The sequence below is a fragment of the Denticeps clupeoides genome, chromosome 17 (genome assembly GCF_900700375.1).
Source record: "Denticeps clupeoides chromosome 17, fDenClu1.1, whole genome shotgun sequence".
In the NCBI taxonomy this organism is placed as follows: Eukaryota; Metazoa; Chordata; class Actinopteri; order Clupeiformes; family Denticipitidae; genus Denticeps; species Denticeps clupeoides.
Window position 1 is genome coordinate 18,051,500 of NC_041723.1, and position 27,981 is coordinate 18,079,480.

The following is a 27,981-nucleotide window of genomic DNA, read 5'->3' on the forward strand; positions in this document are numbered from 1 at the left end:
GTGCATCCAATCAGAGCTGCTGCCAGTCAGACCCGGATGTGAAGGCGACGCATGACAACGTGCATCAAGGGAAGTGCTGTACTGCTGAAAGTAAGATATACAGAACTCATACTGCATATGCGTATTAAGGACTTGACTGATGATTCTATGTAGATAAGTATCTTGCTGGTTAATGCAGATCAGGGCAAATTAGATTAGGACAGAATCGTAATCTGCGTGGTTGATAATATCAGATTTTGGTTTTTATATATAATAGTGCACGTTTAATTGAGGTTATATGGTTTGCTTTTGTGGTGTTTTTTTTTAACATCGTGGCCTTCAGGACGTTCTACGTTAGTACTGGAAAAGGTCATGCAATGGCAGCGCCGCAGAGGTCATCTTTCTTGCAATGTTGTTTCCAGTTCAGAAGCCATAAATATTACATCGTTAAAGGTGTTGATAGAGACCATGTTTAGGTGGCAGGTTTTACTGAAATGACCATGTGTGACAGCTCCAGGCACTGAGTTGGGTATGAAAGATGCCTGCTGGGGTGTCGTGGCCCACTTACCTTCGGATGTTCACTGCCAGCATTGCGGCAATGTTCGCTGGAGCACAAGCGGTCCATATGTACTACAGGCCAGATCTGGTACGATCGCTCACTCCTACAGAAAATACCAAATTAACAGGTGATGCCAATAATTTCACATGTTCCTTTCATTCTTCTTAAGACAATCCCAGAAGTTCCACCAAAACCAGGAGAGCTGAGGACAGAGCTGCTGGGGCTGAAACATCCAGATGTGGACAGACAGAAGCAGTGATTTGTGACCTTTCAAATGTATATATGTACATGATGTGACTATTTCTTGAATATTCATATATTTATTTAGTAAAAAAAAATTTTTTTATTTGTCAACTGTTTATTAGCTGAATTGAAAATGCTCATAACATCAGCAGGTGTAACCATTAACCTTAACCATCATAAGTGGGAAAGTATTACAATAATGTCCTTGATGCGCTTAAATATGTCCTTATCCTCCTTACAATCAGTTGATACAGGGACAGTCCCCCTGGAGACACTCAGGGTTAAGTGTTGTGTCACACTGGTTGTAAGTGGGGTTTGACTCTGTGGTCTTCTGCTTCGTGTTCAAGTGTCTTACCCACTAGGCTACTATAACTCAATCACATTTTTGGAAAGTGCTTTTGTGTTAAAGTGTTTGGAGAACACCGTACCAATCTGATAACTTTAGAAATAAACATAATAGAAACATAGAAAAAATAAAGGAAGAAACGTTTTATTCATATACATAATTATTAGACAAATAAAGTGATAAGAGCACTCAGCGAATTCTTCTCCAACTGTGGTTTCCCAGGTCTGACCTTTCTGGTGCTTTCACCCACCAAAACTGTTTTGATGAGCAGTTCGACTTGAACCACCTGTACAACACCGATAAGTGCTGTAAAGCCTGTGTGGTGGCAGAACAGTTAATATTATGATGCCAGTATTTCAAGGTGCTCCACTGTGTGAATTCAAAGGATCATAGGAATCGGATGCCAGCCCCAAACTGAATGCCGTCGCATATCCTGTTGAAAAGATTAAACAATAAGCATTTTGTCTAAAATCAGACTGACAGAATGTCTGCATTGACATACAAAATACAGTTTGGCTCCCACTAAAGGTTTAATGTAGTTTACTGGGCGTGTAAAAAAGGAAAACATAATGACATCAATGTACCTGTCGCCACTCTGGACCCCCATTGGAAAGCAGTAGTTGAGCTCCAGTCGTGCAATGTTACCGAGGCGCAACACGATGCCTGCACCGTATGACCAGCGGATGCATTCGGCCAGCTTCTTCAAGTGTGCCTGTGGCCCCTCCCCTATGTGGGTCACATGTAGAAATACATTATGCAGTCTTTAATGGTCAGAGGTTTGTGTGCCTCTCATGGCTGCCCACAGCTCACCAAGGGTGATGGTTAAAAGTAGAGGAGACATTTTGTTGTGTCATCGTGTGCTGTGTTTCAGCAGTGACCCTTTTGTAAGGTCTAAATAGAGATACCATTCAAATATTACAAAATATTTTGGAGTCAGGGTACAGCACCAGCACGTTTATATCACGTTTACATCACCACCATGACAGGTGCATACCTGCACGCTTACACCTACCATAGTTGAGGTTGCATAGATTCCCGGCATTAAGGAAGAAATGGGTCCTAAACAGGTCTCCGAAGCCTCCTCTGCCAGGACGAAAGGGGAGTGGAGTGTAGAGGTGGAGTCCCCCTGCCCAGTAGAATTCACCGCCCAGGTAGTCACCTGCCAGGAACACAGCAAAATACAGAAATCTTCATAATGACATGAACTAAAAATATGTAAACATTTTGTTTGAGGGGAGTAGAGATGCGCTCTCCTGAAGCATGGAATTTTTTCCAGGCCATGTTATATTTTTTATGGATACTCTTTAGCCAGCATATTAGCAAATATATTCAAACATCTTCTGTGGATATCGTACATAACATTACAGGATCACATTTAAACCCCACCTTCACTCTGAGGGCCAATGCTGTACATGTTGAATCCTCTCACACTTGTAGGTCCACCAAGGTAAAACCTGTCTGCAATGGATGAAGATTTTTCTCCGATGGGCAGGAGCATGCCACCCCACAAAGAAGCAGAGAATACCTAAAAATACAAACATCAGATAAATGCACCTAAAATCTTGCAAATCTTGCACCTAATAGTTTTTAACACTCATCATTTCAAGTGCAAACATTCTGAAATCTGATTATCCAGCTTGTAGAGACCCCTCTATCATAAACAACAGGACCCGCATTGCATCACCGCCTGTGGACTGAGGGAGGAACCTTGGGGTTCTGCTGCTCACCGAATCCCAGAAGAGACGTCTGTTTAGCTGGATCTCAAAGTCTTCCTTGAGGAAACTGACATCTCCTCCTGTGTACCCAGCCAACTCCTACAACAACAAACACAACCAATCAAGCCAAGTATGCCGTATTTCAGCATGTGGTTAAATACACACCTGGTTGATTTTCAATAAGGCCCCTTTCTTCGGTAGGATGGTGGAGTTCCTGGTGTCAATGACCATGGCATGCTGTTCAGAGAAATCAGTGTAACAGTATGAAGAAAGTAGAGCAGTAGGGCAAATAAGAGATAAGCAAGTGGACAAGAGGGGGAATGTACCGAAAGGGAGGACTTGAGGGAATGGCCACTCTCCTCTCTGACCGCAAACGAGGCTGTGCGTGCTAAACAGCCCAGTTCCCTCCACACCCCCTCCCACTTCAGCGTGTGGTTCGTCTTCCAGATGGGAAACTACAGACAGAGAGAGAGAGCCATTTCATTCATACTTTTCAAAGCATAGAGACTGGAACATTTCATTCAGTTAAATGTCCAAACATCTTATCATAAGGGGCAGGGGGCAGGGGCAGTGGTGGCCTAGCGGTTAAGGAAGCGGCCCCGTAATCAGAAGGTTGCTGGTTCGAACCCTGATCTGCCAAGGTACCACTGAGGTGCCACTGAGCAAAGCACCGTCCCCACACACTGCTCCCCGGGCGCCTGTCATGGCTGCCCACTGCTCACTCAGGGTGATGGGTTAAATGCAGAGGACAAATTTCACTGTGTGCACTGTGTGCTGTGCTGCTGTGTGTCACGTGTGACAATCACTTCACTTTCATCACCAGGGACATGGGTGACATTCCACCAAATTTACAGGAGCTTCGTCTGAACTTGTGTACCAATATGGGTGTGTCCTCTTTGGTAGCTTTTATCAAAGACTTTTCCCAAAAAAGCCATCTGATTCTGACCCTCACTGTTATGTATCTAAACATTGATAACAGCAAAAATCTGTTTCCTTTTCATTACAGGCAGAACAAAACAAATGACAAATATTAAAACAGCTCAACTCCACGGAAGGTCAGGAAGGATGGCAGTCTGGTACGATGTTTTCCACTTCCCCCAAAATGGACAAGTATATGAAAGTTCCTGCAGTACCCACATAAATAAACCTACATGAAAACATCAGTCTGCGAGTCATGAAATTTAATAAATGACCTCAAAAGCCAATCCACTATATTTAAAGGCATGGTGGACTGGATAAATATGTATGTGGGCGTGGCTGCGAAAATACTGGGAAGGTTGGACGCTCACACTCAGTTCTGTGGAGATGCCTCTGTCGGTCTCTCTCAGCGAGCTCCATGGAAACTGGCCGGTGACTTTGTACAGGTTGACTGAAAAACTGCAACAAAGATCAGCGTTAAAATCAATAAATCCACGGTGGCCATGTCACTAGTGTGACTAAAATTATGTGCAAGATCCGGCCCGCTCTGTGCAAGTTTCCACAAACACGCACTTGCGTTCAAAGTGTCCAGGCTGTGGCTTGAAGAAGGACAGGCCGTAAGAAGTCTCTTTTGTGCCATAAGAGAACTGGAAGGTGAACTTTTCAGCCCGTCCAAAAACATTGGGAAGCTTAAGGCCCAGGACCTGAAAACAGCAGAAGACACAGTGATTCAATAGCACACAGGGAGAGAAATTCAAATTGTATGTAGCCCAAAACACAGGAACAGACTCATGTCTCTGTGAGTCACCATGCGACTTTCAATATGTCAATGAAGCAATTAAGTGTCTTGCTCAAACACACTTGCTTAAAAATACTCAAAGACTTGCTTAAAAGTCTACCAGCAAGTGCCCTTGACAGCTCGTGCTGCAGAAATTGCAGCTTTTGTAACCCCAGAATGCTTTACGCAGTATTCGGTAATGCCCTTTGGTCTTCGTAATGCACCTGAAAGTGTACATGTGTAATGTAAATCAAATTAATATTTGTGATGTCCCCCTTTCATAAGTGTAGACATATCCGGCGCTGCCCATTTTTTGGATTTTTTGGGGCACCAAATGGCCAAAGTCATTTGTTCAGCATCACTACCAGGCTGGACGTGGTGTCTGTTTCAGCAATTTATTACCTGTTACTATCATTCCAACTGAACACACCACCAGCACCTCTAATATAAGAATAGGATTATTAAATGTTAGATCTCTCACACCTAAAATGCTCATTGTTAATGAAATTATTACAGATCAGGGGTTAAAACAAAATGAATTTGTAGCATTAAACGAGTCTAGTCCTCCTGGATACAGCTATGTACACCAACCTCTCTTAACTGGAAGAGGAGGTGGCGTTGCAGTAATTTATAATGATAACCTTGGTATTACACAAAAACCCGGACATGGATTTAACTCTTTTGAGAGTAGTCTCGCAAAATAAAAATCATATGTTCATTCCTTTGATTATTATTTATAGACAGAGTTTATTATTTACTCCGAGTTTCTTAGTGTATTTACAGACTTTGTTTCCAACCTGGTTGAATCTGTGGATAAAGCCTTAATTGTCGGCAACTTTAACATCCACTGTAATAAATTAAAAGACTCGCTAAGAACAGTATTCCTGTCTATACTACACTCAGTTGGAGTTAACCAACATATAACAGGACCTACTCATGAAGGTGGTCACACGCTCGATCTTGTACTGACCTTCGGTTTAAATATAGAAGACAGTCACTCTTCCGCAATCTGAAATAATATTAGATTTTTAAAGCGATGTCTTTGACACAATAAAATCAACTCCCCTCGTTATAGAGACAAATGGACAAATACATCAAGTACAGATCTGAGGATTAATAATACCCTAACAATTTTTTCCAAAGCTGATCAACTCACCGACAGACCCCACTGAACTCGACCAAGCGACCAAATGTCTAGAATTAATAATGCATAGTACGTTAGATAGTGTCGCTACCCTCAAAAGGAAGATAGTAAGAGATAAAAATGTTATACCTTGGTATAATGATCCTTAAAATTATTAACTCGTCTCTTAGCACCAACCATGTACCAAGTTGACTCAAGGTAACAGTCGTTAGACCCCTGATTAAAAAGCCTGATCTTGATCGCAGTCAGCTTTTGAATTATAGACCGATATCCAACCTTCTTTTTATATAGAAAATTTTAGAAAAAGTCGTAGCCCAGCAGCTGTGCATGTACCTAGACAGCAACAACATTCATGAAGTATATCAATCGGGATTTAGACCTCATCATAGCACTGAGACAGCACTGCTTAAAGTGGTTAATGACCTGCTGTTGGCCTCTGATCAGGGAAGCGCTTGACAATATTGATCACGCTATTCTCCTTGACAGGTTAGAGAATGTTGTTGGGATTTAGCCCTTGTATGGTTCAGATCATATCTGACCGATCGGGATCAGTTTGTGGACATCAATGGTGATTCGTAGAGCTCGGTGTTCCACAAGATTCTGTCCTAGGTCTGTTGCTATTTTCCTTATACATGTTACCTTTAGGTGACATCATTCGCAAACACGGTATTAGCTTTCAATGCTTCACTGACGACAAACAGTTGAATCTATCAGCAATGCCAGATGAGAGGCAGCAGCTGAACAGAATAGATAATTGTCTGAAGGACATTAGACAGTGGATGCTCAACAACTTTCCCTGATAAGACAGACGTTCTCATACTTGGGTCTCAAGCAGCCAGACATAAGCTGGCTGACTACATCATAACTATGGATAGCCTTTCTGTCTCACCAATTACTGAAGTAAAGGATCTAGGTGTTCTCATTGATCTCTCATTCAATTCGCATGTAGATAATTTCACAAGGATAACATTCTTTCATCTTAGAAAGATTGCAAAAATAAGAAATATCATCTCTATGCCTGATGCAGAAAAATTGGTCCATGCCTTTATCACATCAAGGTTAGATTACTGCCTGGATGCTCTAGTAGGTGCATGAGTAAACTCCAGCTAGTACAGAATGCTGCAGCCAGAGTTCTAACTTGAACCAGGAAATTTGACCACATCACCCCAGTCTTACAATCACTACACTGGTTACCCATCAAATTTAGGATTGACTACAAAATCCTACTTTTGACCTATAAAGCTCTAAATGGACCCGCAGTACCCGAGTGAACTTTTAATTATTTACGACCTCTGCGATCAATGGTACCCAAAGTACAGAAGGTCACAGCTGGTGAGCAGATCCTTCTCATATAGAGCTCTGCAGTTGTGGAACAGCTTGCCGGTCAGTGTTCAGTTTCAGTGTTTAAGTCCAGTTTATCACACAGTCCCCCTGATAAGCACAGACAAAATTCAGTTAGGATGTCGTGGTTAGGGTACAGGGCCACTGTAGCTCCAATATACCACTATAACCACATATTTCAGTACCAGTCGTGCCGCTGCTTCTGTTTGTTTTCACAGAGACACTGAATCAAGCGCCAGTAGTCTACTGGCAGACTCCAGTGAAGAGACCAGCAGATAAATCCTGGTTCCTTACACCTGCTAAACAAGGACTTAGCATGAAATGAACCAGAGGGTCACCACAGCCACCACCACCGTAACAACTAAAACTTCAGGGATTTTCAAATGGACCAGTAGCATCATAATGGACATGTAATGTACACCATGACACTGGACTACACTTTGAACTTCTCCACCTCTACAACTGTAGGCCTTTTTCTCTTATTGGACAATCACAAACCCTGCACTGACACCACTTGTAGGCTCACTCTACCCTGGAAGGGGGCCCCTCTCTGTATCACTTCTTCCCAAGGTTTCTTCCTTTCTTTTTTATAATTTTTTTGTTTTTTTGTGAGGCGTTTTTCCTTGTGCGCAGAAGGGTCAAGTGTGGGGGGTGTCAACTGTGGGGCCTACTGAGACATACTGTATGTGATTTTGAGATATATTAAAAATACATGTTGTTTTCACATGCAATTTATTCATACAGATTACACTGGGTGTTTACCCCACAAAAAGAAACTAGGAAAAATTGGAGGACCCAGTCACAAAATAAAGTTTATTCAATTTCCACCCCAGTAGCTCACAAAGGGAAAGTTCATGCTTTGAGATACATCCTTTTTCAACTATGCAAACTCTTTTTTTGTTTTGTTACTATTGGAAATAGTGAGAAGTGTTATTGTTGCATTTGAATATATTTGTAAATGTTATGTTGTTAGTTATAATCTGATTAGGAATATTTGGTTTTATTTTTTAGAACACCTGCTATTAACCTGACTTTTAATTAATCAATTGGTGTTAGAAATAGCTCATATGAAAAGCTAAAACCCTACCAAATGATGTTTAATGCATTGAAATGAATTAGTTTCACTGAAAAAAGACAGAAAGATCAGGACAAAAGTTGTTGCCTATACAGAAATTGAACACATTTACTGCAAATACAAATGAAGTAGTGGTGCTGTGAGATCCAAATATTTAATATCTTCTATGACTTACTTGAGCTTGAAGGACTGCATCTATGCGGTTTGGCAAGGATTCATGCAATTTATTGATGAAGTTATCAGGAATAGCAAAAGAAAGCAGTCTTGCATGCCTCCCAGAGTTCATCAATATTCTTTGGTTGCGTCTTCCATGCTTCCTCTTTCATCCTACCCCACACATGCTCAATGATGTTCATGTCTGGTGACTGGGTATCTTCTTCGCCATGAGGAACTTTGTTGTGGAGATGGAAGTATGTGCTACATACTTTTATGGTTGGGAATATAGAAGGGGAAGGTAGAATATAAAATATTTCTTGGTATTTCAGACTATTTATGTTTTCTTCCACCCTGCAGATCTCTCGCACTCCCCCATACTGGATGTAACCCCAGACCATGATTTTTCCGCCACCAAACTTCACTGTTTTCTGGGTGAATCTCAGATCCATGCAGGCTCCAGTAGGTCTCCTGCAATATTTGCGGTGATTGTGGTGTAATTCAACAGAAGATTCATCTTAAAAATCCACCTTCTGCCACTTTTCCAGCATCCATCCCTTTAGCAGGCTGTGGGCCTTGGCAAATGCCACACGGTTTTTCAATTGTCTTTTGTTTTGTGCTGGTTTCTGGGCACTTATTCGACCATGGAGGCCATTTCGAGACAGAAACTGTTCTGGTTGACACAGGGACTTCAGGTGAGCTCTGCTGCAGTGGACTTCTGGGGTCTGCCTGACCTGGGAGTGTCAAAAACGTCTCCAGTCTCTTCAAATCTTTTTTTTTTTTATCTTCTGTACTTGACGCTGAGACATGCTGAAGGTGTCTGCCACATCAGCAGTGGATCTGAGTGAATCTTAGGCATGTTTGCAGAGGTCTAGTTGCAGTTGATGTGAAGGTCTAGTTTTTATACACAACTGAGACCTAATTGATCCATTATTAGTCACAGGTGAAGCTCATATGACAACACTTATGTCTTTGCAATATTGAATTGTGCTTTACCAAGCTTTGAATTAGAATACTTTTTGACAGTTTTGTTTTGCACTGAACAAAATGAGCAATATCTTGTTAAAAAAAAAAATCTTCATTAGAAATATATTTCAGCAGCACTTGAGGTCAATTTGTACACAAGCGACAAGACTTTTGTCTGGGACTGTATATGGACCGTAACCCTCTTGTTTTCCTGAACAGGATGCTCATCAATGCATTATGTGTCTGTATCTACAAGGGTTCAGCCTGGACTTCAATTACAAGAAGGGAATGGAGAATATTTTTGAAGATACCTTTCCCGGTCATGCTGACTTGACTTTTTTTTTTTTTTACAGTGGATTTTGAATTTTGGGGGGGTGGGGTGTTACGTCTGCATGTGGGTTTGTTTGTGTTTGTTTCTTTTAGGCACAGTTGGTGGCTTGATAGGTGGCATCCACTTATTGGCTGGGACTGAAGCTTGTGCCTTTGAAAAGAGCCGTGGTGCCTCCTGCACTTTCGAGGCTTATCCGGAGCTCTGATCTACCTAACTGTCTTGCTTTGATCCTGTGTATCTTTTTGTTTTATAATTCTATATTGTTTTCCCTTATTTGTAAATATATATTCTTTAAAGTCTTGGCCGTAGTTCACTGCATTTTGCTTTCCCCACACTTATTTGTTTACATCCAATGCTACTACCACCCAGGCTCAAATTAACTGGTCATCTTGATCTCTCACCATGCTTCCTTCATTGTTCCCAACCATGGTGTTGTAGCTGCCAGTCAGCCGCCGCAGTTCAGTAACTTCAAACGTCACGTCCAGCCCATTGGGCAGGGCATCAGCTCCTGGTTTAAATTAGATATTAAAATCACAGCTAGTCTTGACATTATTGGAAAATAATGACAAATTTAGCTGAGAGAAATTCTGGCAATACACAGCACACAATGCACAAATGTGTCCTCTGCATTTAACCAATCAACCATAAGTGAACAGCCATGAAAGGCACCCAGGAGCAGTGTGGTGGGATGGCACTTTGCTCAAGGGGACCTCAGTGACACCTTGGCGGTTTGAGATTTGAACCTGCAACCTTCTGGTTACGAGTCCACTTTCTTACCTGCTAGGCCACCACTGCCCTGTGATGTTACAGTCATAAAGAAATGTCAAGTTAAATTGTAATATAAATACAATAATGATCAATTTGAGACTGCCTTGTGAGATACTCGTGCACTAAACTAAGCATTCATCCTGAAGCAAACAACTGCTTCACAACCCACAACGATAACATATCTTTTTTTTAAGTGAAGTGATTGTCACATGTGATACACAGCAGCACAGCACACGGTGCACACAGTGAAATTTGTCCTCTGCATTTAACCCATCACCCTGAGTGAGCAGTGGGCAGCCATGACAGGCGCCCAGGGAGCAGTGTGTGGGGACGGTGCTTTGCTCAGTGACACCTCAGTGGCACCTTGGCAGATCGGGATTCGAACCGCCAACCTTCTGATTACGGGGCCGCTTCCTTAACCGCTAGGCCACCACTATGATTACCACTATGATTAAATGCGGTGGGTATAAAAGTAAACTACTTTCAGTGGGTCACATATTTTACAATCATTACAAGATATCATTCTGATTACCTTATTTAACTTTATGCACAACCCCTGACCCCTCAATTTCTCCACTGCACTTACCTTGTGATGTGTCAATGACAACTTCCACCTGTCTGAATATCCCCAGACGTAGCAGCTTCTGCCTGGCTTCATGAGATTTCTTCATTACCTGGAACGCAATTATACAACATTCAAATCTGGAGCAGAATGCTTCATCTGTCAACACTGACTCACATCACATTAGTACTCACATCGATGAGGTTTCTGGCCTTGAAAACATCAGCAATTTCATATGTGAGGAGGTCTTCTTTAGTCCTACCCAGGCCATCTACATGCACCCGCTGTACAACAACCTAAATCATTACAAACGGTTTTCAGTCCTTGCAATGAAATCTTCCGAATTTACTTCAGAAATGAAGAAAATACATCAATCAGATTTAAGAAAGATCTCACATCTTTGTTTTCAAGAACCTCTTGTTTTGTTTCATGCTCTGGCTCTGGCAGGTCCAGATCATCAGCATGAACGCCCAGTTCAGGTCCCTGCATTGGCAGGGGGTCGAGACTCTGCAGGTGTGAACAGTAAAAAAAAAAAGTCACGACCGAGAACCTTTCTTCAGGTTTCTGTCTTACGTTATATTGCTTTTCCACGTAGTGAAGCATGCAGCACGAAGCTCGTCTTTCTATTGTACTCTGCTATTGATAAAAGCTATATGCGAGCAAGATTAAGAGCTTCATACAATCAATAACACCGGACTATAATTAAGGTGAACAAATTGCTTCAAATTGCTGTTGCACCACCATAAGAGTGAGGGTGATCAGTAACAGTAACGTATTAGTTACTACTTGTATATTAATAATAAGAATTTCGGCTTCGTTGAGCGTGTGTGAACGAAGGTGGGGCTGCTCAGCTCTTAGGCTACAGAGTTTACAGACTGACACTGAGCAGAGGTCATATGGGGAAATGCTGCAGCTACGCCTCAATGGCGCCTGTTCTTACCCGAGCGTGAACAGTCCCCATCTCTATCTATCGAGCGGACGAAAAAACAGAATCCGCCCGGTGCCGGTAAGAAAAGCGGGAGTCAGCGAAGATGTCAGAGTACAGAATCAAGCTCCACTATCGCGGGATCTCATGACAGTTCTTGTCTAGGCTTCTTCTTCGTTTGTGTTTAAGGTAAGGATTTATTTTCAACACCGCCCCCTGGCGGACTGACGTCAAGTCATCCCTGCGAAACGGTCGCTCTTAGTCTCGTGTAGAAGTGAGAGGGATCGATCATACAATCGAGTCCCCCTCCTGTCCCCACCTTCTCAGTAAAGTCTCAAGACATAACCAGCGTTTCTTTCTGTCTCTATCTTTGCTCCTACAAGTGTATACATTAACAGTATGAATTGCTTAAAGGTTTTGAAAAGCATGCAAGTACAAAAATGAGATTTGGACATTTGGTCGCTTCCTTCCACCACCAGGGAACCACAGACAAGAACAGCCTATACTGCAACAACCTTGTGAGCAGGTTTACCAAGGCCAGGCAACATGAGATGGATGTTTTTTAATGGATTTTATTAATATAATTTGTATCCCACAGGTATCATTTTGGTACATTTGAAACTGAATATAAAACCTCCCATATAAAAAGGTTAAAGGGAAAAAAAATCATAATCATAATGTTTCAAATACATGTTCAAGTTAAATACAGAGCGGTTTAACAGTCAAAAAATATAAACATACAGTCATTTTTGTGTCAACACACACTTTGTGTCATTTTGTGTCACATCACTTCTAAATACTGGTTAGTAGGATAACAATTTTAAAATAAATCTCTAAAGTTTATTAACCAAACAAATACCTGCTGTAGTAAGTCCATACCAAGCCACAATTAATGTAATTACTCCAGTAAAGTTTGTTTCAAGAAGCATTTACATTTACAGCATTTATCAGACGCCCTTACAACCAGTAGTTACAGGGACAGTCTCCCTGGAGCAACTTAGGGTTAAGTGTCTTGCTCAGGGACACAATGGTAGTAAGAGGGATTCGAACCCGGGTCTTCTGGTTCATAGGCGAGTGTGTTACCCACTAGGCTACTACCACCCTAGAAGCAGCAAGGAAATGCAAAAAAAATTGTGTTGATACCATTTAACAAGACATTAACTGTCTGTTAAGTCTGTCCATTAACTATTAAAATCAGATGTGAATTGTGATTAATGAAATTAATTTAGAATTCCAACGAAATTATATTTTAACAGGGAACAGTATTCTTTTTAGGCACGTAATGACAAAGTTTAAGAAGATGAACTGCCTTTAGAAACTGCTGCCATGATAAACATAACAATCATGAGGCACACCAACCCCATGGGTTGGTGTATTTTAGATCAGGAAGGAATGTAAAAAGTCACCATATGATATCTTTCCGGACATTTCATTGTCAAAGAAAGAGAAAAGCTGAAAGAAGTCTTCCTCAGAGAGTTTCACATTGTTTCGCCTCATAACCTGTTAAAAAGAAATGCAATTATTTAAAATGAGGTTGTGTCCAGTAGTTAACCTTATCTGCATAATTAGTATTATATCGCTTGTTTGTTTTTTGACAAATTTAGGATACCTTGGTAAACTCATGAAGTGAAACCTTTCCACTCCGGTCTCGGTCAAAAAATGAAAAGCACTGCTTCATGGACCTCCAGGACTGGCGAACAGGGTCACATATTCTCAGCATGACCTCTACGTACTCTGCATTCAGAGGTCCTGTCCTGACCTAACAGCCATACATATGTTTCAGTTGTAGCAACTTCATGAATCATGAAATATGTCAAAAATAAATAAATAAATGTAACATCCACTACATGTGCTTACTGGCGTTTTTGGGAGTGGCACTTTATTTCTCTTAAATGCATTGATGGTCTGAGGTCTGGTCATGAGCACAAAGTGGTGCAGGAAGTTGGTGTATGAGAATCTCCCAGTGTTCTTCATGTTGTACTGAAGAGCCAGGTGCTCCAATTCCAGCTCAGACATCTCAATATAGAGATCCTTCAGAATGCCTGACAACAAAAAAAAAATGAGAGAAATCCTTTTAAAAAGTCATTCTTATGCATGGAGATATTGTGTCTTTTGATATTGTTGGTATTTTCCCCACATTCCGTGAGGTTGTAATACCCAAGAATCTGATGGTATCAATGTCTCCTAGCCTCTCTGAATCGACCTGCCAGCACCTCCTCTGAATCTCCTTCCAGTTGCTCTGGATTTGAGAATGGAGCCCTGTCTCCAGAGCATCAGAGCTCAGTAGTGGGGTTGTCCTGGCCCCTGCCGTAGATGGACGCTTCGTCTGCTGAGGAAGCTCTACTGACTAAGAAGAGAACCTCACTAGGTTGTGGAAATGATAAAACACTCCATAAAAAAAAGGTTTAACTAATTAATTATATATTTTGCAATTAAGTAATTGTAGCAGCATGTGATACACTGTTTTGCAATACAGGCAAAAACAGATCATGAACATCTGTACCATTATTGACCCAGTGGAACTTGAGGCAGTTTTGGGACGTCTGACAAGTTTGCCCTTAGTCGCTGTAGATGGCACCAGTGATGTGGGTCCTTCACTCTTCTGACTGACAGGCCTGCTTCTGTCATCACTAAATACCTTCAGGAACTTACGGTACTCCAGGTTACCAGAGGAGTTGACTGGCAGAACATTCCACAAGTTGTCAAGCTAAAAGAATTGGAAATAATATATTATAGAGAATTCAAATATTCAATTATTAAGATGAACCCTAATCATTTACTAAACAAGTTTTACAAAACCCGGTTTCAAAAAAGTTTGGACACTGTACAAATTGTGAATAAAAAAGGAATGCAATGATGTGGAAGTTTCAAATTTCAATATTTTATTCAGAATACAACATAGATGACATCAAATGTTTAAACTGAGAAAAATACGTTGATTTCAAATTTCATTGCATCAACACATCTCAAAAAGTTGGGACAAGGCCATGTTTACCACTGTGTGGCATCCCCTCTTCTTTTTTTAACAGTCTGCAAATGTCTGGGGACTGAGGAGACAAGTTGCTCAAGTTTAGGAATAGGAATGTTGTCCCATCCTTCTTGTTCTTCAACTGTCTTAGGTATTCTTTATCTTCTTTTCTATGGGTAAAATATCTGGACTGGAGCAAATGTTGTTCTAGAAATGGGATATAACTTTCAGCATTGATGGTGCCTTTACAGATGTTCCCTTGTCCTCTTTAGTCCAGATGGCGTCACAGTGTTCCAAAAAGAACTTCAAATTTGGATTGGTCTGACCACAAAACAGTTTCCAACTTTGCCACAGTCCATTTTAAATGGGCAGTGGTGGCCTAGCGGTTAAGGAAGCGGCCCCATAATCAGAAGGTTGCCGGTTCGAATCCCGATCTGCCAAGGTGCCACTGAGGTGCCACTGAGCAAAGCACCGTCCCCACACACTGCTCCCCAGGCGCCTGTCATGGCTGCCCACTGTTCACTCAGGGTGATTGGTTAAATGCAGGGGACAAATTGCACTGTGTGCACCGTGTGCTGAAAATCACTTCACTTTTTATTTTAAATGAGCCTTGGCTCAGAGAAAACACCTGTGCTTCTGAAACATGTTTAGATATGGTTTTTTTTTTTGACCTATAGAGTTTTAGCTGGCAACGGTGAATGGAATGGTGGATTGTGTTCACTGACAATGTTCTCTGGAAGTCCTGAGCCCATGTTTTATTTCCATTACAGTAGCATTCCTGTATGTGATGCAGTGCCATCTAAGGGCACGAAGATCACAGGCATCCTATATGGTTTGTGGCTTTGACCCTTACACACAGAGATTGTTCCAGATTCTCTGAATCTTTGGATGATATTATGCACTGTAAATGATGATAACATCAAATTCAATTTTTCTCTGGAGAAACTCCTTTCTGATATTGCTCCACTATTTTTTGCCACAGCATTGGTGATCCTCTTCCCATCTTGACTTCTGAGAGACACTGCCACTCTGAGAGGCTCTTTTATACCCAATTATGTTGCTAATTGACCTAATAAGCTGCAAATTGGTTATAGGTGCATTTAACTTTTCCGGCCTCTTATTGCTACCTATTTGGCATGACATTTTAAAATGTCTCACTTTCAACATCTGACATGTCATCTATAGTCTATTTTTAATAAAATAGAAGTTTATAAGATTTGTAAATTATTGGATTTCTTTTTTATTCACAATTTGCAGAGTGAATCGGGTTTGTTTTAAAAAATGCTATTTTGTGCCAGTTCACTCCAAGTCACCAGTTGTGGGGTGTAGTGGTTCAACGAATGGGATTAATAAGTGGTCAAAGTTGTAAGCACTCCCTCTATTGGAGACTGAGACTCAGACTTATTATGAAAGATGAAATAATTATAATTACTGTGTGTTCTCACTTCAGTACAGTTGGATTCCCCCATAACATACTTCTCAGTCAAATACAGGTGTGTATATCAGTATGGATATCAGTCAACAATAAATGGAATTCATATTAGTAGTAAAATTATGAATACATGAGATATATAGGTCAAATAAGCATGTGTTACTGTATTTTAATAAGGGGCAGGACCTTGCATTGATGAGTTCTTCCTGGGGTATGACCGTAAATCAAGTCTTGCATCATTCATTTTCTTACCTGCTCACAAGTCAGTCTCATGAAGTGGCGATCACAAATTAGCCTGAAGTCTTCTTTGGAGATCAAATTTATCTGGGCATAATCAAGGTCCACCATGTCTTTCGCAATGGTGTGGATACGGGTGCTCACCACATCCTGGATTCTTTGCAGGACATCACTGGTTGATAATGGGTGGATCTGATGTGGGAACCTCAACTGGTCCACTTTATCCAGCCATTCCAAAGATGTCTTTCAAAATAATGCAGAATAAAGTGACACAGTGCAGAAATTATTTGATTAGATAAAACGCACAGTTTCATTTTCTACTTCACCTCTTCTTGATTAAGGTGGAAGTCATGTAAAAATTCCTTCCAGTTTACCACACTGCCCTCTCCCTCTTTAACACCCAGCATCACCAGTAGATGTTTAAACTGCAGATCAGACATTTTGATGCAAAAGCTGTCCAGGACACGTCGGAATTCTGGTAAAGAAATGGCACCATCTTTTGTCTTATCAAACACAACAAAAGCCTAGAAAAATGGAATAAAAGGATATAACATCAAGTTTGCACACTTGTAAAGACCGAATCATTTTAATATGAAATTATGGTACCTTGTGGAGGGTTTCAGATGAGGTAGTGACCAGTTCTCTTAATTTCTGTAAGGCCCTGTTGGGGCTCAGTTCATCTCCATCCTCTCCCTCCACTCTAGATGTCACCTCAGGTCCTTTAAAAGGAGACTGAATCTGAGATCCTGTCAAGGTAGACTCAACTACGGGGACAGAGTCTGGACATCCAACAAGATGCTCAAGGAAGTCCAGATATGACACCTTATTGATATGTGTCTTGATTCCAAGGCTGACAAAGATACAATCCTCATATTAATGTGCTATTAAATTACATCATCATACAATTATAATTGTTTTGAAATACACCACCAGTCATACATTGACCCAAATTCTATGGACTATATTAATTTCAATACAGGAAACATTGAATTTTCTAATGTTAGTATGAATCAGAGTTGCTTATTTGCCTTCATGACTACTTTGTGCACTATTGTCATCATAAGCAGCTTCCTGAGATGTTAAGCAGCCAACATGCTGTGAAAAAAAACATTTGACTGCTTCCTGACTTATTTGCATGTTTGTCACACTTTTAAAATGATGACATTTTACATTTTATGGAAAGCTGGGCTCACCCTGATTCCTGCCAAACAAGTTGAATCAAAAGATCACTTAAATAGACATTTACATTTACATTTATGGCATTGAAGTCCTTATCCAGAACGACATTCAAGCTTTCATGTTACTATCAATGAAGTAATCAGTTCAGGTCCACTAGGACCCCAACTTTGAATACAATAATTTTTTCACTCTGTTGTAGTTTTGCCTTGCATAAGTCAGACTATTAGAAAGCTACAAGATAGACTAAGAAAGGAAAGGAATGTCTTAAGCTGCATTTGAAAATACTCAGCAACTGTCGCACAACATCTTAATAACAGATCCCCAAGACTGACAAAACAAATGTTTTTTTTCGGTGGGTGTGGATCCTCCCTGAACTGTGACCTCAAGCTGACGAACACCTGAGTTCTCAATCAGGACAATGATCTAGGTTCACTGCTTTGGAGAACCTCAAAATTTTACATAACATATTTACTGTTTTGCAACGTAAAACAAATATCTATAGACTGGTGATTTATGTGAAACTGTATATGCATTGATGGAACATACGTATCCAGTAGATGTGTTAGCTTCGTCTGCTCTGTCTGGAAGCCATGTTTTCCCAATAACAACAATAGATCATCTATTGGAATATACCCCTTGCTCTTCTCCAGCCCAATAAAGGTAGCGTTCATGTCCTCAAAGTTGTTTTTAAGACACTTTCTGTCAAGAGAGAACAATTTGGCTGCCATTAAACTGCACTAAACATAATGCAGCAAGACATTTTAGGCTTTAAAATAGTAGTGTACTCAGTGCCTCTCTATCTTCAGTCTGCAACAACAAAAAATTGTGTTCATACATGTAGTGGTCAGAGGTGGTGATGATGCAGCTCTTTATTGATTTGATGGCTGCTATTTGAGGCTTGGCTTTTGAGGAAATGGCTTTATGTGACTTTTCAATAGAACATTTTGCACTCCATAGAGGTCACACTTTTGAGGTCCCTAAATGTCAAGGAGCTTTCAGGACTGTTGTTCAGTGCCCTCATGCTATAGACATCTGCCCATGACTAGTTTTTTCACTAATGGCAACTGGTGGTGTTTTCTTTTGGGCTGAACAGCATTTGGAGCCCTTGGTTCACAGTGGTGTTTCAATCTGCTGAAAAGTGGCCACCTTATTGTAAGTTGGAATACCAGATGTAACTGGAACCGGAACCCAGATTCTCTCCTCTAATCTCACCTTAAATCTTTCAGCAGGGTGTCCAGGTTGGGTGTCTTTGGTATAGTTCCATCTCCCTGTGGCTCTGAACTAGTGTCTGGCAGACTTAATACACTGGTAAGACCAGGGGCACTTCTTTTGCCCTCAGATAACCCGGTCATCTTCAGCAAGAACTCTGACTGGGTAATAAACCCCTTCCCTCCCTCATCGTATCTATTTAACAACAATTTCAGAAATATTTCATTAAAATATGCTGAGACCAGTCAATAAATCAAAGAGGAGAAATTCTTACCTCATCCACAGTTTCTCAAATTCTCTGGGACTGATTGGTAAAGGGTACTTATATAATAAATCTTTCAATACTTTCTTAGTGATTATGGCATCAGCACCAGTGCTGAAGAAAGCCTAAAACACAGTAATACTGTTTTATTTACAAGTTACCCACTGTACAGAATATTCTTGCATTTAATTATTAAATAGCAGGGATAAAGATATGAAGACTACACACCTTTGACAGTTCAGGCCAGTTATTCCTCATATTTAAGATGAGATAGTTATGAACCTGTTCACATGCTTGATCAAGCAAATGGTCCGACCTAGAAAGATTATTTTAATGTTTATATGATGGGTAATACAGTATAACTGATAACACACTATATATAAGAATCTGTTAATAATACATTTAGTGTTTGAGCCCACAATGAGGCGCAGCAATCAATGTGAATTTGTGAGAATATCAGAGGGTGCACCTGACCTCCTGCCAACACTGTGGATCCTTCGGAGGAATTCTGAGTAGTTCAGGGTTGCACCCAGTCTCAGCCCCATCAGGTCTAGCAGTCGCTGATACTCCTTCTCCATCATGACAAACATGAGGCTGTTGTACAGGTTTCTGAAGTCATTACGATCAACAAGGCCATCGTGGTTCCAATCCATCAGATGGAAGGCAGTGAGAAGATCCTGGGTGAAAAGCACATGAAAATGTTTTTTATTAGGGGCATCTGAGAGAAAATTGCATGAAAATCACAAGGCCCTTTGGCATTCTTTGTATGAATGTTGCATACTTGTTGATTATGTTTGTTATGCTCAAAGACAAAATATTTAAAATTGAAATAGCAAAGTGTATTACATTTTAGGCAGGAAAATTACCCCATGCACATCCTTGATTCTCTTCTTTAGCTGAGACATACAGATTTCTGCTGAGAGGAATTCTAACTTCTTTTCCTCAGTGTCTTCACTAATCTCCTGGGATCTGCTCTCTAAACAGAAGCAATTTACAAAGTTATATAAATTAGGACTGAAATAAGAAATCTATTTAAACGATTATAATCAGTTATTAAAATAGTTCCCAGCTAATTTGCTAATTAGTTTTGTGTCATTAAGTTGTTGTCATCGTAACAGATACAAATATTTCTGGTGCTTCCTGAGAAAAGCAATTATGGTGGTCAGTTGCAAATTGTGCTTCTCTTTGATTCTCGACTGAAGAGTGACTGCATGGGATTCTCAGTGCAACTCTCAAAATATCTTAAAAAAAAAAAAAAAAAAAAAAAACTTTTCGGTATCATGGTTTATGGAAAAGACTACAAAACTCAAAAAAAAAAAAAAAAAAAAAATCACATCCAGCTCGTGCTGGACGCCAGGAAAATTATTACAGGTATTACTAAAGCTTAGCCAATGATAAACAATAATCAAAAGAAATTAAAACAAGTTCCCAAACTTTTTCATATTACTGTATTTGCAACGCAAACAAAGACATGGCATGGCATGTTAGCACAACACCTTAGCATGAGAATTTAAAAAGACAGAAAATAAAATAAAGAGCAAATGTGAAATGACAGACAATACAGAAAACACATCAGCTACCAAAATGAGAATATAAATAACATTTTGTACTATTGTAAGCCCCCAGAAAAATCTTACATGATGTATAATAGTATATGATCTGATTTGATCTGAAACTCATCATACCTTCAAACTTGGCTGTAAATTCAGAATGAGAAATTGGTCCACCAACTTCAGACTGCTCAGTGTCCAGGTTCAATCTACAGTCATCTTTAATCTAACAAGTATTGCATTATTTCATTTATGCAATAATTTAACCTTATTTACAGTACTGATGCATTAACACATCTTTATATCAGTCACACTCACCTTCTTGAAATATCTCTCCTCTAGCGCTGCCTTTGGGTCTTGGCTAGATGTTGTGAGACATTCTTGGAGACTGGCAGAAAGTGTCTCAGTTAACATTTTTATTTTGGCATCCGCTATGGCATGATTACTCAAGCTCTTCAAGTGTGTGCACTCATCTCTGTACATATTACATCTAACAATGTATTAGCCCTTAAGCTAGTTAGCTAACAATTTCTGTCAGATACAGCCTAATGCTTAGGCTGTTGATATTTTCCCAAGAGTGTCTGTCACCCTATTCATTTATGTAATTTTTACACCCATAAACAAGCCCCATTCTTAGCGCAGGACACTGGGCTTACAGTCACTTTTTCACAGTTAAGGGAGAGTGCTGTTAGCCTACCCAGCCTCAAAACCAGGTCTCCAGGTTACCAAACTTGCAACTTGACTGCAAGAACTAGACTCGCTAGACAGAGGAAAACCTTAACAGCTACAACATGTTTCCGAGTTCTTCTCTTTCAAAACCACTGTACCGCTCAACTTCACTGTCTGGGCTCCTGGAGACATCACTTCGCTTCAGCACCCCCAGGTTCTTCAGGACTTTTTTGTAATGGACTACCCCCGATTCTACAAACGCTGCAGACAACCTACAAACAAATAATAATGCAGTCAAACACACACATTGTTTAGGAGACTTCATCCAGGAAGATGAAGGTCTCACCTGTGGAAGTGAAGGTCAGACAGAGGCAGTCCATAATTCTGGACCACTCGTTGAAACTCTGGTAAGCTGACCGTTCCATTTTGAGCTTGGTCAAGTTGAGTAAGAGACTTTAGAACAGCTTCCTGCTGTTCTGAAAGCTTGTCTCTCAATATCGCCTGTACCTGCAGACAAACGCTATCAGTCACAAACACCCTGGTTTCTTTTTTTAAATAATATGTATAATTTTCTAACATGGACTGCCTGAATAAAGAGTTCCTCACTGTTGCCCATGTGTCAGTTGGTTCCATTGGTGTCTGAGGCAATAACTTCTGAGCTGGTGGAGCTCCAGACTTCTTTTGTGCTAATCTTTTCTACAAAAAAAACATTTCAGATGTAGAAATTACATCAAAGTCAGTTTAGTTCTTTACTAAACCAGGTTACTAATAAACCAGAGTAGGGTTGTAACAACCCGACATACCAAAAATAACACAGATGAAAGTGGAAGCGTGCTAACATGATGTTCAGACCATATACAAAAATTAGCATTTTATCATGCTAATACTAGCATGATAATGTCATAAATGCTAACAGGGCGTGGCCACAATACATTGATGCAGCTCATTTGGTACATGTCAATTTTGTTATTTGGAAGACTCAAATTGTGACCATTGTGCTCTGTAAAATGAATATGCATCACTGGAATAATGGAGGGATGAAAAGGAGGACTGGAGGATAGGGTAATGAGTGGAAGAAGGTTAAATTTGGTTGAAATGGTTACATTGGTTGGAAGGCGGAAAGTGTGACAACTGTTGGTCTGTAAAATGCATGGGAGTGAATTGGAGGATGGAGTGATAAAGAGTGAGCGAATGTGAAAGAGTTGGCCAAAGATGAAGGTGTGTACCAAGTTTCATGTCAATGTATTGAAACGTGAGTTACTGAGTAGGGGTTAAATTTCCGATTATAAGAGGGAATGAAAAGGAGTGCGGGCACGGCCACTCTGGAAACTTCTCTGCTATGGGCCAGATAACCTGTGAAGTTTGGACGATGTGCGCTAAAAACTGTAGAAGGAAATGCATATAGAAATTTGGGAAAAGAAGAAGAAGAAATAGAAAAACATAATAATAATAATTATTATTAATGATTATTATTGTTGTTGTTAAAAAAAATAAACAAGAGAACAATTTGAGTCATTTGGCTTGAAACAAACTATACTGACAAAACAATAATGAGACCAAATTAGTCTGCTCAAGGAAAAAAAAAAAAAAGAAGCACCAATGTCTACATATATCTTCACATTTCCAATACAGGCATTATTGGCTTTGGGCCCTCAGACTAAATAATGTTTCCCATTTTTTATTTGCTCTCTAAACCTAAAATCAAATACAAAACACAGAACTTGGCCTCTCCAGAATGCTACTTTGCCTATTTTTGTTGTTCCCATGTCAAGAATTATCAATGTCATTAATAAGTAAATTGTTTTAATCAAACACAAGTCATTTTTACACAGCATTTATCAAATAATGATCAAAATATTTACAAACCAGAATTGAATTTTGTGAATGGAAGATGTCTAGAAAGTGCTGGTAATCGATGACTCCGGTGCTCTCTGTATCTAAGAGCTCCAGCAGCCTTCTGCAGTGCTGGTCTGTCATGCAAAAGGTCAGAGCCTCCAGCACTCTGCGCACTTCAGCCTGAGTGAGAACTCCAGTCTTATTCTGCAATTACAGGAAGAACTGAAGTAAATTGTACATGTTTTAAAAAATGAAAAAATATGTGGCCTAAGACAAAATTCAAATGGGTTGCAACATGATGCACAATTTGTACCTCATCAAAGACCATAAAGGCCCTCTTTAAAAGAGGATAAACCTCTTGAACATGTTTCTGAAGTCTTTTTATGGCTACTTTAAAATTGGGTGGGTCATGGCTGGAAGGGACAGGATCCCTGGGACAAAACAATGATTTAGTTGCAGTTGTCTGTAAGTACAAAACATTGCTGGTCAATTACTCTGTGTGAGAATCTGTTACAACTTACATGTCCATGGAGGGCTGATCTTTATCTACAAACAGATCAAGAAACTTCTTCCATTCTACAGGGTTACTAGTTGATATTCTAAATCTGTGACAAAAGTAAATTGTGAAGAACAAGTCCTTAAAAACAATCAATATGTTAATTCATGTGGTACACTGAATGAGATGTGGGCATAATATTCTATGTCTAACCCTACATACCTGCTTAAAAGACTCTGAAAAGTGCTGTGATTCATAGGAAAAAGGAAGCTGCTGAGCACTGACTTCAGGTCTTCTTGAGAAACAAACCCATCGCCAGTTACATCAAATATTTTCAGTGCTTTCAGAACAAGGCCATTGTTCACTCTCATCTGTAACATTTAACATTAAACAGGATTTACTAATATACCATTTTTTGAAGGTTACTGCCCCCATAATACCATGCATTTTGCCTTTGTTGGTACCTTTTTCAGAAATTTGGCATGGATTTCATCCAAGGTTTCAACACTCGTGTCAGGAGTTGCCCAACTACACTTTCTTGGCTTTATTTTATGCTCCTGACTTACAGCATCCCAGTTCAAGGCTGCAAAAAACATTATGTTAACGCACTTAAAATAACTGCAACTGCATTACCATTACCAGCCACTATTAAAATAGACAAAGGTTATAATTAATATTTTTACATCCAAAATGTGGGGATAAAAATAAAAACCTTGTTACCTAGTTTAACAGAATCTGGTGCAAGTTTTCTGTAATTGTCACAGTCAGTTCCAAGTCTCTCAAGAAAATTTCTGTAGGACAGTGTGTGCTTATTGTTCGGACTATAATGTGACCAGAGTCTGTTGGAGAGAAAATGTATAAGACAAGAATTTCTATTTATTAAGGGGCTATCGGTATAATAAAAAGAAAACAGGTCCGAGGTCCGAAGTATAATGTGTAGAAAATCAGAATAAAGTGTACTATATGCACTCCACACAGTTCCATATAACAAAAAAATGCATTTGCAGTTTTAGTTAAACACCGCTAGTATTACGGCTTCCGTATCTAGCACTACACATGATTAAAGAACAACTTCAAGGTAAAGTCTGTCCTTCACCTCTCTTATGATCATAGCTACAGAGAGTGCTTAATGTTTTATGCAGCAAACCTTTGAAATTCCAGGTGGCTCATGGGAAAACAGTAGCTCTCCAGCACTCTTCGCAGCTCATGCTGCTGGATCTGCCCGTCACGGTTGAAGTCAAACAAGCGGAAGGCCCTTGTGATGTTTTTCAAGTTGTTTCCAATCTACACATTTAATTAAAATAAATCTTTACCCAATAGAAAAGCCATACATTTGCTCATTTTTGTTCTCAACAATCAAAATGTGCCACTGAGGTCCCCTTGATCAAGGTACCGTCCACACAAACTGCTCCACAGACACCTTTCATGGCTGCCCACTGCTCACTAAGGCGATGAGTTAAATGTAAAGAACACATTGTGTCATTTGCATTTACACAGTGCGCTGTTCTGTTTCACAATGACAATCACTTCACTTTCACAAAAATCCATCTAACAAATGAAATATTTAGAATGTGTTATCACACTACATGTTTATGTAATTATGTTTTTCAGAATTAACAGAGAGACCTTATCTTTCAGTCGACATTGGAGAACTCCCAGGCTCAGGTTTTGCTGACTTCTAGTAGCACTGTGTAGTCTGTGAAAAAAGCGGAATTGAGACTTGCAACATTGGTACGTGAAATAATTGTGAACAACACTAAGTACCTAGTTTTTGTTGAGAACCTGCTGTATCTTTGAAGGAATTCCAAATAGGCAATGCTCCCATTACTCTTCTTGGGAACCTAATTCAAGATAAAGATGTTAATAAAATGACTAATATATTTTTGGACTGCTTCATTAATTTAGTCGCTGTACTTACATTTACTAACAAACCCTCAAATTGGGAGTGATTGAGAGGAATAAGAAAATGCTCAATGACCCTTCTGAACTCCCCCTTGGTGATGGTGAAGCTTCTTTCAGTGTCAAATGCTTCAAAAGCTGCCTTCAAGTCACCTTTCTTCTCCTCCACCTTTTGAGGAAGCAAACTTTCCAAGTCGGCCACTGAGAGGTTCTGATCTGCAACTGATTGAACTGAAGCAGAAAACACAAGAAAAGCAGGACCAGAAATTTGACAAACAAATCGTCGGTTTGTTGAAATCGTGCACAGTTACACCCTTGTGTGCGCATACAGCTAGAGTATATATGTATTGTAGACATATAAAGTAATCAAGACACTATACATATAACAACATACCTGTACACATTTACATAAATCAAAAATACTAACCAGACTCCGATCTGAGAGTTTTTCTCTTTAGGATGTTTCTTGTCTGTGGTTGATGTGAGCTCATAGGCCTTGGCGCAATTACCAGTCCTCTGGAGGTAGGGTACAGCTTTTCCAAGCCCAGACTGGAAGCCACTGAGGACATTATTGATCTTCCCTGCTTACAAAGACTTTTACTGAAGGCTCTTGAAGTCTGTAAACCATTTTAGACATAACACCAATTTTTATAATAAAACACCTGACCTCTCTCTTGAAATTGTTATTGGGAATTGTACTTTTAACGTTAAGCAAGCCTTTTTTGATTAAATAATTAAATATTAAGAGTAAATTCTGATTCATTATTTTCAAAGTTCTCAGTCTGGCTTTCGAGGCTCCATAAAGTTTAATACACTTAATTTGTTTGAATATTCTTTCACTGCTACTCTGTTCAGAAATACTTTATAATTATTTCTAATAAACGTAAGCAACAATATTTTTGGCAGCCTTGATGACAGCTCTGTATGGGTGATAGCCTTCTTAAACCTTAAAGGTAGTTGGCCTAGAAGGTAAGGCTACTACCAAATGTTTCATCCGCTGACGTTATAAAACTTTACTTAGAATCTTGCTCAGGACAAAACTTGATAATATAAATCTGATATGCTTGGTTTTCAGTTGCTCATTCTAACAGTTGTCAAAGTAAGACATTTCTTATCCAACGTTGTGCAATGCTGCTCAATGTATTTACATGTTCCAGATTCTGCAATTGCAATGGGTAGTTGTAACAGTCATTATGTGCACTCCTTTTTGTCATGGTGGCATGTGTAATATTGCGATTGATGAGCCAAACAATAACTATATCAGTAATGCAGGCAGTGTGTATGTCCCAGTATAACTTGTATTAAGCATGCAAAATGGCAGTGTGGAGAATAAATGTGCCTGCCTCTGGTGAAACCTGGTTACATCTACACAGCCCCAGCCCAAGCAGCGCAACCTGCTTTCCAGGCAAGAAGCATTACCCACAGGGTCAACAGGGACAACAGGTACAACAGGGACATGGCACTCCTGATCTGTATGGTCTTTTCAGCAAAGATGGAGTGGGGAAATTGGAACCTGCACATAATGCCTGTTACACATTGCTGACATGTTTAGTGTGAGTACAGAACCATATACAGGTGATTGACAGACAGTATAAATTAAATATAAAGGTTATTGGCAGACGTATAAATGACGGATCCTCACCTTTTGATCCAGACGCTCAATGCTACCATTCGTGCTAACGCGGTCTTCTTCTCGCTGGTCTGGCCTACGCTGTTACCAAGACATCAGACGCTCGCCGGTCGCCATGGAGCGTCCAGAGCGATTGTATGCAGGGTTGCCATGGGAACGGGGGGCGCTGGTGGTTGTCTGATGGTCCCTCCTCATTTTTCAAGTAGTTTAACAAAGATGTTGCAACTTTCATGATGACCACGAAAATCTAAATCTATCGTTGTGAAGTTCTTGTTGAAATATAATTTCAAAAAATCACGAATGTGCTGGATTCAGTTCCTTTTGCGTGGAAATTAAAAAAAGTTTCCAATGTAGGTGTTGCCAGGTCTCGTTTTGTGAAAAAAATTCGCGACATTACCAAAGAAAGAACTAACTTAGTGATAATAGTGAATAGTGAAAATATTAACGAAACTAAAATAAATTCAGATGCGAAACACGAATGATTGAGTTTGTAAATAAATTGTCATTACCAATTAGACTAATTAAGACATTGCTAATGCGCAGTATTTAACATCTGCTAAGCTTTACAATAGAGGGTTGAACTGAAGCTACACTGATGAGTTGATGAGACTGAGACTCAGATACACAGATGCAACCCCCCAAAACGTAAACGGCTGTCTGTTGTGATGAAAAGACAATTTTATATATTAAAAAGAAAAGCCGCTTATAATTAGTGGCCCCTGTTTGTATTTAATGGAATTCCGACAGGTGTGTGCAATTAATTGTTAATTGGTCTCATTCAGCTTTTCGTTCATTTAGCGTATCTGTCGCT

General features: G+C 39.9%; 3 protein-coding genes across 5 annotated transcripts; 1 reads left to right on the forward strand and 2 right to left on the reverse strand.

The window, feature by feature from the left end:
- The first annotated feature begins 21 nt into the window (after positions 1-21).
- Positions 22-1,259, forward strand: uqcc6 (ubiquinol-cytochrome c reductase complex assembly factor 6). 2 transcript variants are annotated; one of them, XM_028958260.1, is made up of 3 exons: positions 22-90; positions 491-625; positions 708-1,259. In XM_028958260.1, the coding sequence occupies exons 2-3, from the start codon at positions 518-520 to the stop codon at positions 795-797; spliced, it is 198 nt and encodes a 65-aa protein (XP_028814093.1). In that variant the 5' UTR covers positions 22-90; positions 491-517; the 3' UTR covers positions 798-1,259. The 2 variants fall into 2 exon arrangements, with proteins under 2 accessions (XP_028814093.1, XP_028814094.1); XM_028958261.1 differs by lacking the exon at positions 22-90 and adding an exon at positions 97-373 and having other exon boundaries at positions 456-625.
- samm50 (SAMM50 sorting and assembly machinery component) lies at positions 1,256-11,980 on the reverse strand. The gene is made up of 14 exons (XM_028958259.1): positions 11,819-11,980; positions 11,275-11,385; positions 11,073-11,174; positions 10,903-10,990; positions 9,950-10,056; positions 4,334-4,464; positions 4,132-4,219; positions 3,169-3,297; positions 3,008-3,079; positions 2,855-2,941; positions 2,514-2,652; positions 2,140-2,286; positions 1,712-1,853; positions 1,256-1,560 (listed from the first exon to the last, which is right to left on the reverse strand). The coding sequence occupies exons 1-14, from the start codon at positions 11,837-11,839 to the stop codon at positions 1,515-1,517; spliced, it is 1,410 nt and encodes a 469-aa protein (XP_028814092.1). The 5' UTR covers positions 11,840-11,980; the 3' UTR covers positions 1,256-1,514.
- Positions 11,981-12,562: 582 nt separating this feature from the next.
- Positions 12,563-27,248, reverse strand: efcab6 (EF-hand calcium binding domain 6). 2 transcript variants are annotated; one of them, XM_028958366.1, is made up of 31 exons: positions 27,183-27,248; positions 25,968-26,157; positions 25,560-25,771; positions 25,406-25,482; positions 25,268-25,337; positions 24,789-24,925; positions 24,362-24,480; positions 24,106-24,224; positions 23,864-24,012; positions 23,667-23,750; positions 23,459-23,576; positions 23,176-23,349; positions 21,916-22,005; positions 21,656-21,816; positions 21,468-21,581; positions 20,959-21,028; positions 20,776-20,866; positions 19,957-20,066; positions 19,565-19,767; positions 19,319-19,406; positions 19,103-19,215; positions 18,832-19,023; positions 18,166-18,318; positions 17,047-17,290; positions 16,767-16,964; positions 16,456-16,683; positions 14,307-14,510; positions 13,961-14,150; positions 13,661-13,845; positions 13,413-13,562; positions 12,563-13,303 (listed from the first exon to the last, which is right to left on the reverse strand). In XM_028958366.1, exons 2-31 carry the CDS (start codon positions 26,107-26,109, stop codon positions 13,181-13,183), a joined length of 4,308 nt encoding a protein of 1,435 aa, XP_028814199.1. In that variant the 5' UTR covers positions 26,110-26,157; positions 27,183-27,248; the 3' UTR covers positions 12,563-13,180. The 2 variants fall into 2 exon arrangements, with proteins under 2 accessions (XP_028814199.1, XP_028814200.1); XM_028958367.1 differs by lacking the exons at positions 12,563-13,303; positions 13,413-13,562; positions 13,661-13,845 and having other exon boundaries at positions 14,095-14,167.
- Positions 27,249-27,981: the final 733 nt, after the last annotated feature.

Coding starts and splice junctions, on each gene's coding strand:
- samm50 (XM_028958259.1), bottom strand. CDS start 11,839: ATGGGGACTGTTCACGCTCGG. Junction 2,942..3,007: donor CCTTATTGAAAATCAACCAG/GTGTGTATTTAA, acceptor TTGTTGTTGTAG/GAGTTGGCTGGGTACACAGG. Junction 1,854..2,139: donor TCTATGCAACCTCAACTATG/GTAGGTGTAAGC, acceptor TGACCCACATAG/GGGAGGGGCCACAGGCACAC.
- efcab6 (XM_028958366.1), bottom strand. CDS start 26,109: ATGTCCTCAGTGGCTTCCAGTCTGGGCTTGGAAAAGCTGTACCCTACC. Junction 19,024..19,102: donor TTTGAGAAACTGTGGATGAG/GTAAGAATTTCT, acceptor GTTGTTAAATAG/ATACGATGAGGGAGGGAAGG. Junction 16,965..17,046: donor CATCTGAAACCCTCCACAAG/GTACCATAATTT, acceptor CCATTTTTCTAG/GCTTTTGTTGTGTTTGATAA.
- uqcc6 (XM_028958260.1), top strand. CDS start 518: ATGCCTGCTGGGGTGTCGTGGCCCACTTACCTTCGGATGTTCACTGCC. Junction 626..707: donor TGTACTACAGGCCAGATCTG/GTACGATCGCTC, acceptor ATTCTTCTTAAG/ACAATCCCAGAAGTTCCACC.